We start from the raw sequence: 12080 nt of genomic DNA, 5'->3' as shown, positions 1-12080 counted from the left end.
AAACCTGGGCAGGCTCTGCAAACCGAAAGCTGACTGGAGTTGTGTTTCGAGGATCCTAGGGCTGCAGACAAATGAGACGGGGGATTTTTCGGGGGTCCCGACGCCTCGACTCCACGCATCCCTAGCCCCCTGCCCAGTATCTCTAGGGCCGCAGCGTCAGTTCCGTGTCCTCCGAAGAGGTTTGCCACCTGCTCCGTGGCCGGGAGCCGGCCCTTGGTCTAACGCGGCGGGAGTCGGGGAGGTCAGAAGCACATTGACCAGGCGCTAGGGGAGATGCACCCGCAGAGAACAGAGTGTGCAACAGGGCGGCGGCTGGGCCTGGGTACTCCGCGAAGGGGGGCTCTGTGAATTCTGACTTGGGCACTAGCGACACATGACCCGCGTTTTTATGACTAAGGGCGGGCGCCCCCTCGGGAACGCACAATATTTTTTTTGCGTTGATCTGGAGCGCGCAGAGTAGCACGCGGCGGCGCGGGGGTCAGGTATTTCGAAACACGGAGAATCCACCATTCGTGATGCTTGGCCTAATCCTCTGCCCTTCCTGGGTGCGAACTGGAGCGGAGTAATGGCGGGTGTCTCTTTCCTAATCCAAAAGCTCCACAAAGCCGAAACACACACGCAAACCTCATCAAAGCATCCCACAAACACAAAAACTAAAGCCAACACACGAAAACATAAACCAAAATCCCCATCCAAACGCACGGTTTATAAAAACAAAATCAAAATCGAAGAAAACAAAACACAAAATTCACCTAACGTAAAACACACAAACGACACCCACTAATACAAAAATCAAAGCACCACGCAGAAGGAACAACCTTCCAAACGACACACAGAAAGACAACCTACAAGGACAGAGTATAAAACACACACAAAATCAAAACACACAAGACAGAAAACAAAACCCACCCCAAAGAACAAGACTTACAAAGCAACACCCGCTAAAATGAAATCCGCGAAAAAACACGCAAAACACCTGAAACAAAAGACTCTCTCATAGATAATGAAAATAAAACTCAGAGAAAACAAAAAGAAAACAAACTCTCTAAATAGAAAACAAAACAAAACGACTCCCGCCCCCAGACCAGGGTGAAATGTCAATTCCGGGAGGGCTTTTGATCTCTGGCTGCGGACAGGCCGCTCTTCCTTGGCGTAGCCTCTCGGCGCTCGCTAAGCCGAAGGGCAGGAAGCCGGGGCTAGGGCCAGGCTGCGGAGGGGAAGAATCGAGCCCTCCAAGATGACCAAAAATCAAATCTTCGGACTGGGGCCCAGATCCGCAGGCTGCAGGAGGGAGACGGCGCAGGGGGGCTGCGCAGACTACTTGGTGGTGGTGGTGGGGGCCGCCCGGGAATTCCCAACCACGTTTCCGATTGTGGCGAAATCAGCTCAGTGGATCAGCGATGTCCGGTCCCCGCTGCGCCCCCCACCCCTTTTCTGGAGCTCTGGGCTCTTCCCCCTAGGTTGTGGCCTCGTGACCACCCCCTCCAACAAACAAACAACACTCTCGCTGAGGGCGATTCACTTTCCGAAACTGCCATTGTCCCGCGGGCCAAGAGTCCTCCTGCGGAGCGCTTCCCACCCCCCACCCCCATCCCCGCCCCTGGAGAACCGTGCCCCTGCGACCACCCCGCAACCGGGCCCCACGGGCTTCCAGTGGCCCAGCAGCTGGACTCGGGACTGGGGAGGGGGAGAGAAGGGAGATCTTGAGGTTGGGCCGAAGACAGCGGGCTGGACATGCCACACCTCTGCCGGGTCTCTCTCGGGCTGATTTCCCCTCTGGAATCAAGTCCTGGGACTCGTGGACGCCGCAACGTCTTGGGGCTTGAGGGCAAAGGGATTCTATTTATGGGCCAGGGTAAACTGTCTAGGACTCCCGCCAATCTCCAGCACCTCCTGAGATGGTTCTGCTCAGCCCGGATGCTCCAAAGCGGAGGCCCAGATTTTATCTTCAGCGTTTCACAGCTTAATTTCTGTGCACTGGTCCAGAATGAGACATGGTGTGGGGAAGAGAACTGCGACCAGGGGTCTGAGTGGGACCAGGGGGTTTTAGGATTCTGGCACTGCCCTAGAGTCAGGGACCCAGCGATAGTATTAGAACTGCAAATTGGGTTGGGGGGTGGGGTGGCTGGGCGCTCTGGGGGCGGGCGCCGCCCTAGGGGTGAATCTGAGGAAACTGGATGCCTGGCAATACCGCTTGCCTTCGCACCCCCAACCCCCTCAAAAGCACCTGCTTGGCAGATTGGTTAATTTCTTTAAAAACAAAAACCCGCCCGGCACCCGCCTACACGGCAGGGTTTGCACCTAGAGGGGTCCCCGGCCCCGCGCACTGCGCATAGGGCCGCGACACCAAGGCATAGGGGTTTGTAGAAGGTGCTGCCGTGAGGCCAGGGCTCCGGACTCGCCTTTGGTCGGCCCCTTCCCGTAAGTGCGCGGGCTAGCTCCCGGTTGTCTGAAGCCTTCCTTCCCTTCCCCCCAACCCTCTATAAAAGTCCAGGGCGGCGCGGCGGTGGCACTGCTGCTCTCCCGGCCTTCGGCACTGTTCCGGCCCGGTCCGGCCCGGCTCGCCCCGTCTGGCCAGCTGAACAGGCCCAGCCTCGCGGCGCGGACAGCCTTGCCTCGCTCTGGGCCCGCAGTGCGGGGCCGCACGCTGGGGGCGCGGCGTGTCTGGGGACATCTTGTGATGTTGGCGAGAACAGGACATGATCTCACATGGCGAGAAGCTCTTTAGTTCCTTAATCATTTCACGGTGCCTTCGGACGCTTTTTTTCCACCTAAAACGTTTAGTTTCAGCTCAGTGATCAGCTACCCCAGCTCGGCGGGGGAGCGGAAGGCTTGAATTATTCCGACCTGTGAGCGGCCCCTGGCACCAGAGGGGGGGAAAAAAAAGAAGCACAAAAAAAGTGGAAACTTTTTTCCCCTCTGTCCCTTCCACCAAGTTCTGAAAAATCAAAATGGATTTAGAGAAAAATTACCCAACTCCTCGGACCGGCAGGACAGGTAGGACCTCGGTACGGGCTCCAGGCACGCTAACTACCGGACCCAGTCGGGCGCTGATCCTGACGTGTGTCCGCCCTAGGGGAGGGGGTGCGCCTCATTTTCGCCAGGATTGACTGCATGTTTGTCTGCACCTCGATTGTATGTCTTTTCACCAATCTATTCACAGACTTCTGCATCAGTCCAAGAGTCTGAGAGTTTGCCTATTTTTTCTTTATTATTGAATGTTTATGTAGATGTCTATTTGGGGACCTGAAAGTTTGTTTGAGCCTGTGTGTTTACATATGGATTCAGAGTGTGCATGAGTGACAGTGAGTTTGTGTGTCCCTGTATATGTATTTTCAAACGTCTGAGTGTGTGTCCAAGAGTTTATGTGCCTGTGTGTGTCTTTATATTCCTGAGTGTGTTAGTGTGTGTTTTTATGAGTTGGTGTTCCTGGGTACTGTTCTGCCGAGTATCCAAAATGTGTGTCTATGAGTGGCATGTATATATATATATATATATATATATATATATATATATATATATATATACATATATACATATACACATATATATGTATATACATATGTGTATATATACATATATTATATATAATATATAATCCAAATTATATATATATGTATATATATATATAATTTGGATAAGTGTCTGGGTGTACATCTACTCCTTTAACAGTCTGTGTTCACCTGTCATATCCCAAGTGATTTTGGAAGTGAGAAAGATCTGGTTACACTGACCCCTCCATTTTTGGATGTCAACAGCTGTTCACTGTGTACATGCCAATGTACACAAAAGTGCCAGCCTCTAGGCACAGAAATGGGTCTAGGGCCTGTGGGGGTTTGTTGTGGTAAGCCTGTGAACAGTCAGTCTCAGGTCCCATTCTATTGGGAGAACCAGGTGTGCAGATGTGAATTCAGGGTGTGCAGACCTTCAGTGTGTAATGGGCACTGCTTCTCTCCGTGGGCACTGTTGAGCCTACCATTTGTATAAATGGGTCTCCTTGGCAGGTAAGAGCAGACAGCCTATAGGTTAGAACAGAGGTTTCTAGGGGCCCCCAGCCTGCCTTCACTTTCACCTAAACAAGCCTCTGACTTGTGTGTGTGTGTGTGTGTGTGTGTGTACTGTGTGCTCAGGTTTTGTCTTGTGGTTGCCACTCCAATGGAGGAGAGCACAAGTGGGTGGACATGTGTGCCTTGCCTGGGCATCCAGTTCTGGTGTCTGTATGTATACAGGCCTTTCTAGCACAAGGCCCTGTTTGCCTCCTACCGGCCCAGGGTGTGAGTAGAGTAAGGTGTGTTTATATCTGAACGGAGATGGCAGACAGCAGGAGGCCTCTGTTTGCCCGGAGGTAAAAGCCTCTTTTACTCTTTAGGCCAAATATGCTAACCCCCACCCAAACACTCCAGTCGCTGGCAGGAACTCTCCTAACCCCCATTCCTGTGGATCAGTGAGCCCCCTTCTCTACCCAAATATAGGTCAGAAAGCAGAAAGAGAGGAGTGAACTTATACCCTAAACCCAGGACAATTCCCGTGGCCTAGATGTGTTTCCAAAATTGTAACTAAGACGTTAGGGCAGAGGTGAAAGAGGCAGAATTGAAGAGAATTCCCCACGTTGAGGGTGTAGGAAGGGAAACCTGGAAATGTGCTCTGCTCCATCCTCACTCTTCCCCTCTTCCCCAGTGGGTCCCTCAGTAGTGGGACTGCCAGAGGTGCCTGTACCTGGACTAGGGATTGTGGATGGTTGAGAATGGGTCAGAGGCTTATGAGGGTCCAGGAGAGGGTCTACGTGGCTGGCCTGGCTGCCTTTCCGACAAGCTGTCTATGAAGAATGTAATTCAGGGCGGTCGATGAGCTCTTTGATTAGTTCAATCACCTGAATAATCGTTTAATCAATAAAGCATTTCATCCCTCAGTGGGGCGGGCCTGGGTGTGGCTGGGGGGCCCTAGGCAGGCCAGAGTTTTAAAATCTGAAAAGCCACGCCCCCTCTTCAAGCCGGTAGGGTTAAGGGCCTGGGAAAGTGCAGACATCTCAGGTGACACTGCACTTCTGCCTGTCTGTACCAGCCTGGGCCCCGGCTGAGGAAGAGGAGAGAGCCGAGAAGCTGGCCAGGCTGGGGGCATCCAAGTCTGGTTTTGGGGTTTTTGCATGGGCTTCTTCCCTCTCCTAACTTTGAGGCCTTTTATGGGCCGCTTGAACTCCCTTTCCTTTCTTCATAACTGTATTCCATTTCATCACTTGAGCTCAGTTTCCCCATCTGCACAATGGGGAAGAGGTGTATGCCTTTCTAGCTCTAAGCCCAAGATTCGGTGAGGTCAGCCCTGAGCAGGAGCGTCTTAAGGATCCTCTTACCAAAAAGGAGAAACTGAGGTCCAGAGAGAGCCAGAGACTTACTGAGATGATACAGCAGGAAGTATGGGTGGAGTAGGATTGGAAGGCCACTTCCCTGCCATTAGACTTCTCATTCCAGCTGAGAGGAGACAGAACCCCACCCTCCTCCATGGGCCCCCTTGGAGAAAAACTACTATTGGGGAAACTAGCTGCAGTGGGAGTTAAGGAGTCCCAATGCCAGGGAGACCAGGACAGGCTGAACACTTTCTGACTAGGCAATGGCATCCAGACCACCAGCTCTAGAATGAGCCTGATGAAATAATACTATTCCCTACCCATGAATCTTCATTTTTCAAAACCTTGGGAGGCCTCATCTCAGGAATTCTCCTCCCCATTAGACACATGGGGAAGCTGAGCCCTAGGAGAAGGGGTCCCCTACCTAAAGTCTTTGAGAGATAGAAAGGTAGTCCCAGAGTCCCTGGCCTATGGGGTGAGCTGGTAATGATAACAAACTCTGACAAAGACAAATCTGGTTAAATTCTTCCCTTTTATCACCCATTTCAATGATTCCTACAAATAGACCTGGGCCAGGCAGAGCAGACCCCCTAATCCAGGCGCAGGAATCAGCTCTGAGCCCACTAGTTGTGTAACCTCGGATCAATTTATTTCTCTCTTTGATGCTTTTAAAATGAGAATTAGAGAGGACCCACCGAGTTAGGACAGTGATGGTTGTGTCACCTTCAACATTCCCGAACTGAGCAACGAATCTGAGTCCTGTACGCCTCACTTTGCCCCAAGCAAGAGGGGGGAAGTAGGCTGGATTTGGGCAGCGGGAGTCGATCTCAGGCCTACAGAGCTCTATTGCAGCCCCAACCCCCCGGAGCTGCGGGGCGATGGAGAGACTAGCTTGGAGTAGCGAGACGGGAGACGGGAGGTAGTGAGTTCCGAGTGAAGCCAGGTTCTGTGGCTGAAAACCAAGGTGGACGCTTCTCTGAAGGTGTTTTAGCTCCTTAAACATTATTCTCAATGGGCTTTCTCTCAATAGCAAAACTTTCAAAGGCAATTCGATTTACATAAATTGAGTTTCTTCCCGGAGGGTTTCCCTTCCTGGTCTCTAGCACTTAGCACAGGGCCCGGCCCAAAGTCGTGCTGCTGGGGGAACGAAACCACGCAACTGTTGCGCAGAGCGAGGCCCCACCGCTTTCAGCGCAACGCGGTCGAGACCAGCTCTCAGCTCGTCATTCTCCTGGACTCAGATTCTTGGGCTCGTACTAAGGTTCCCGAGGCCGGACTAAGCCGTAGAAGTCCGGCTTGATCAAGGAATCGTTGTGTAATCTCGGACTAGTCGCGTAACTTCTCTGGGCCGCCGTTTGGTGGTCTGTAAGGCTGGGCTAGGTGGCCAGGATATCAGGTCTGGTGGCGCCTCTTGGCATTTAAAGTTTTTGGAGGCCGGCCCGCTCCGGAGGCAGTGAATTAGCCCCGACCCAGAGGGAAGTTCCTTCTGCCCTGCGCAGCGTACTGTGCCAAAGAGGGTTGCTCCACGCACAGGTTAGGCAGCCCAACGCCGTCCTGAAGCCGAACACCTTCTGTGGGAAATGGGAGTCTGAGCTATTCCTATTCGGGTATCTGCGGTTCCATCCCACCCGGCAGCGCCCTGGGAATTCTGTCCAAGCCGCACAAGTATGGGGAGGAAAACCCGTTTGTGAGGGCATATCCTAGCTGGGTTCTTTGATTTTAGTAGCATACCCTCCCCCACCCCACCCCTCCATCCCAAGAGTGGCTCTGGAGAGGCGTTTCTGAGAAAGAGGTTCCCGGCTCACTGCCTTTCCTCTAGTCCGGACTTGCTATGTGACCTTAGACAAGTCGCATTCCTCCTCGGCCTCGGGTTCCGTATCTGTAAAATGGGGAAAGCTTAGCCTCGGGGCCTTTTGAGTTCAAAGATTTTAGAATCTGAGTTTCCAGCCCTGAACTCAATGAGCGGGGCTGGAGGTGGAGATGTCACTGACGGCGTCCCTCAGGGCGTCCCCACACTCCTGAGTCTCAGGTGGAAACGCAGAGACGCCACGTTGAAATCTAGCCACTTCCAATCCACCGCGCGCCAGCGGTGGAGAGAGCGCGGGAACCCTAACTTATCCTGGTCCTTCGCAGTTGCGATCTCGCTGCTCCAAGGCGGGCGGGGTGGGGGTGTGAAGATAAGGACAGGCGGGGTTCCAGACAAAGGAGAAATAACGCCGCCTCCACCCCCCCAACCCCCCCCCCCAGTGCTCATGGCAGCCTGCTGGGCCCCCAGAGGCCCGCCTGAGGCGGTTTCCCCGCAGCTGTGCCCTGGAGGGGGTGGGGACCGTGTCAGGCCGGAAACTTATCTACCGTTCCGAGGCAGCTGGGTCTGGGCAGGAACAGAAGGTGGGCCTGAGGACCGACCCGGTGTAGGGGAGTGAGAAATGGGGCAGAAGTAGAGAGAGAGGAGACTGAAGCAGAGAATGGCCCGGGAATCCTCCCAGGGTCAACATGTGCCCTGCCCTCCTTACAAGCCCGAACCTGGAACACGCATCTCAGAGCCATTGTTTTGGTGGATTTATGTTTAATATCAGAGGATCATCGCGTATGAATTCGAAATGATGGGACTTGGGACCATGAGCTGCTGGGGCAGGAGAGTCTTCAATGTATCTGCTAGACATTAACCGCTCACAGAACTATTGCCTCCTGTGTGTAGACTGGCTGTCGTATGCTTCCTTTTCAAAGACTAGTTCCTTTGATTGTGGTCGCAGGGCCTCCCCTCCTTCCCCGCACAGATACTGAGACTCGCTGGACAAAAACCCTGCGTTTCTGAACCAGGAGGGTTCTGCTATAAATTCCACCCATTTTGTCTTAAAAGCAGTAAGAACTTCGCCGGAGAGGGGAGGTCGGGTTTTCTCAACAGCTGAAAGCTGCAGCATGGTAGGTAGCACGCCTGGCGTGGCTTGGCGCGGCCCTTGCAGATAGAATGCGCCCTCACACCCGCCTGCTTCAGGACCCTCATTAACATTGGACACCGCTGGGTTCGTTCAGTTCCCAAGAGGCCATGCGCCAGATGCGGAATTGCCCCTGCGGACAGAAGCCTTCGGCTGCGCGCATCACTATCCCCCCCAAGTGTCTAGGCTGGAAAGGGGCTCAGGGCTCAGTGCTTGGACAACCCGATCCAAAGCCTCAGATAGCTCCCTCCCCCAGGAGCACCCTGGTTATTAACTTTAAAGGAATGTGAGATTTCTTTCACCCCAACATCTCTGCCATTCGGTGATCTTAGAGTTGTAGGCCCTGGGGTAAAATGAGGGAGGGTGGTGGACGAGGGTAGCGGCAGCGACTTAGGCTCTTGATACAATTATGAAATGTTTCCACTGAAAGGAGCTTTCATGAAAGACTATGTAAGCCAACTCTGCCCATTTTACCGAAGAGTAAACTGAGGACAGAACGGGCGCACATTGCGAGTCTGATTGAAAGCCGTATCTCTACTGCGCTCCATGTCTTTCTCCAACAAACGCTGCGTGTGTGCATGTATTTTCTGGAGGCTATTCCGCCCCTCCACCACGCCTCGGCTGTCCGCAATCCTTCTAGGCGTCCCAAGGTCTCAACGCCGCGGCGGGGAGGCCAGGTTCCCGCGGGACCTGCTGCAGGACTCTCCAGGCACTATGTGGATCCCCTCCCCCCTCCGTCCAGCCGCGTTTCACTAGGCCTTCGCGCCGCGCGTTTGTCAATGAACGTGGCGCCGCCGCTTGGGCCCCGCCTCCCATTCTCTCCTATTGCCCAAGTATCCGCTAATCAGGCGGAGCCCGCCGCTTGCTCAGCCAATGGGGCGGCGTCTCGGGCCAGGGCCGGCTGCCACGGCTCCGATTGGTTTGATGAAACGTGATTGGCATGTTAGCCCCCGCCCCGCCCCCGCCCGGAGGGAGGCTGAGCCCCGGGCGGCGCTGTCCACACGCAGCGGGTCCTGAAAGCGGCTCCGGGGTGGCGCGGTGGCGCACTGTGCGCGCCGAACAGGCGGAGGGCTAGCGCCGGCGCCGGCGGCAGCAACGCGGGTAAAGCCGACAGCGGCTCCATCTAAGCACCAGCAGCCCCGGCGGCCTTGGTGGAGGGGACCTTCCGCTCTCTCGTCTGTCCCTCGCTCCACGCCTGGGGCAGGCGCGGCGGCCGTCCCGGAAGAGGCAACTGAATGAAAGACAGTAGAACCAGACCCCCGAGAGAGGACAGCGGGGCTCGAAGAGTTGGTGGGCGTAAGGCAGATACTCAGGCGAGGAGGAGACTATCGCTGTTGTCCCCATTCCTGGTCCCAGCGATGGGGGAGCAGCGGGAACTTTGAAGACACCACTGTCTTCCGGGGTCCGGGGGTGTGAGGGCTACAAGCTCCGGGGGACTCCGGAGTTTCAGCCCCAACGTCAGTGGCGGAAGAGTCTGCGAAAACACCTGGGCCCCAGCACCACAGAGAGGAAGTTCTTAGCAACTTCATCCGAGACGTGGGAGAGCAGGGTGAAGAGAGGCTGAGGCTGCAAGTCCGAGCCCCAGAGACTCAGAGAAGCAGAGAGAGGAAGGATCCGGTGGAGACAGACAGGTCGAGGAGAGACGCCACAGGCAGCGAGGCCGCGGAACCAGCCTGGCAGCCAGCGGGCCTCGCTACCCCCTGAGTGAAGCCAAGGGCCGTGAGTCCCGCAGGCCTCCTCAAAGCCGCTCCTACGGGAGGCCAGGGGTTCCTAGCCCTCCTGGAAGCAGGCCCCTACGCTATGCCACCGAAGCTGCGAGCGCCTTGGCCGCAGCCACTCCGGGCCGGGTCCGGAGCTGCCGCCTGAGTCAGCCCGGGAGGGAAGCCACCAGGAGTTGGGCGCCTCGCTTCCAGCCGGACTGCACTAGCGCGGTTTCCCGCCTCTAGGCGCAGCTCTCCGCGATCTCCGGCAGGGCGGCTCTGAGAGAGACCCCGAAGCTCCAGCAGTGTTTTCTGAGCCCAGTGCCTGGCCTGGCGGCGCGGCTCCGTAGCCGCGCTGGGCAGCCCCTTGGCGCGGGGAGGCGGCGGCGTGGGCCGGCCTGCAGTCTGGAGCGCACCGATGGAAATACACTGTAAGCACGACCCGTTTGCATCCATGCATAGTAAGTAGGCGGCGAGCTCTCCTCTCTCACTCTCCGACCGGGATGGGGTTGGGGGTGCCGGACTGCCGGGCAGGTACTAAGGCTGGGAGGACCCAGGACTTCTGTAGCGGAGCAGTCAAGTTTGCAAAGTGCAGGGCTCCCAGGCAGGGGATGTGGAACAACGTGCCTGGTCGCCCAGGCCCAGAGCACCTGGCACCGGGAATCCCGCCTCCACCAACGCGTAATGTAGGCAGCGAGCTGCAGCCTTTCGGTGGCTCTGGCAGCGATATCTCAGCGTGCTGGGAGAATCCTGGCTGGGACCTGGAGAGGGCTCCGGTCGGGCTAGTTAGTTGGAGGGTACGAAGTTGTAGCAAAAGGTTCAGTGTGTCAGACAGCGCCCCACTACCCAACCCTTATAGCTCCTTTTCAGCCGTGGGGCTGATCAGGACGGGCTTGGAGGGAAAGTGGGGCCCCAACCATTGCCTGTGTGCTTGTATATGTGAAGGAAGAAGTTGAGAGGTAAACGAGGACACTAGGTCCAGAGCTCCAAGGGTGTCCTGGAGTTGAGGATTATTAGAAAAATCAACGAAGTAGAGGTTCCTGAGCTGAGCTTCTGCTTAGAAGCCGCCAGTTCATACACAGACCCTTAAAGACACCATCAAGTCCTTCTCTGCAGGGCGCTTGCCTTATGATGACTGCTTCCCCCACCCCCCAAAAAAAATCAAGAAGAAGAAGCCAATTAGTCACTATGCAGGAGCCCCAGCCTTCTGAAATGCGCCGCATGTGTAGGAGAGGGAAGGGTCATTTTGGGCGCGGGCGAGATCGGCCGGCCGGCTGCCTGACCCGCGGGATCTTCCAGTTCACCCTTTAGCACAGCCTTCTGTGAGACGAGCGTTCCTCTCACGGTGAGTTAGCGCCGGATTAGATTCGGAGATTTCAAGGAAATACCAAGTGGAACGAATCGTGTTTCCCTTCTGCGCACTGCAGAGCTGGGCCGGAGCAAGGCGCCAGGCTTTGGCGGCGTCCAGCCGGGTGCCCAGCTCTGGTCCCCACGGACCGCAGGTCATAGGATTGATCCCCAGCTGGGAGTCCTCCCCAAGACAGGTTCTTCTCAGATAGCCCAGGATCCTGCTTACCCAGCTGTGGGTCCCCTATTTAACAAAGGCAGCAGAGACCCGGCTGCAGAGAAGGCGAGCTTTCTCGGGCGAATTTGTCCGTTTTTTACCCGGAGGGCCGAGTGGCCTGGTAGGCAGAGAAATGCTGATCCGGCGGCCAGAGCTGGCTGCCGGCAGGTCACTTTCTCTTTGTGTCAATTTCCCGAGTAGGAGGTAATCCACCAAAGCGGTGCGGAGGTTTGTGCAGAAAAGCCGCTTGCTACGGTCCCAGCCCAAACGATTCCTTATCGTCTGGGGCCTGTGCCAAAACGGTTTCCAGTCCATAGTGACCCCAGCGCCCTCGGCAGTCATCTCCTGTGCACACTTGAGCTGGGTTCTGGGGAGGCTCTGATCTCGCAGAGTGAGCCAGAAAACAAACGAGTTGGGGTCAATACTCTGAGAGGTAGGCAAGCCCTTAGCTCAACCAAAGAGCAATTGGGGGGGGGGCAAAATGGGGAGGGCTGGCCCCTGCGCTTGCTTCTCTCTTTGCCGGTAGAAATCCACAGACC

The 12080-nt window shown here is 55.6% G+C and overlaps 1 protein-coding gene across 5 annotated transcripts in view; it reads left to right on the top strand.

The window, feature by feature from the left end:
- The first annotated feature begins 2279 nt into the window (after positions 1-2279).
- The window catches only part of PAX5 (paired box 5), a 188873-nt gene continuing 179072 nt past the window's right edge, over positions 2280-12080 (top strand). Inside the window, exon 1 of one of the 5 annotated variants that reach the window (XM_033123658.1) lies at positions 2280-2997. In XM_033123658.1, coding sequence (XP_032979549.1) covers positions 2952-2997 — 46 coding nt within the window. In that variant the 5' untranslated portion in view covers positions 2280-2951. Of the gene's footprint in view, positions 2998-9298; positions 10439-12080 lie in introns of those variants that run through there. The other 4 variants (XM_033123660.1, XM_033123661.1, XM_033123662.1 and 1 more) reach the window with 4 other exon arrangements.

The sequence above is a fragment of the Rhinolophus ferrumequinum genome, chromosome 12 (genome assembly GCF_004115265.2).
Source record: "Rhinolophus ferrumequinum isolate MPI-CBG mRhiFer1 chromosome 12, mRhiFer1_v1.p, whole genome shotgun sequence".
NCBI classification, from domain to species: Eukaryota; Metazoa; Chordata; class Mammalia; order Chiroptera; family Rhinolophidae; genus Rhinolophus; species Rhinolophus ferrumequinum.
The sequence above is the reverse complement of the archived record's forward strand: the minus strand, read 5'-3'. Positions and strand labels throughout refer to the sequence as shown.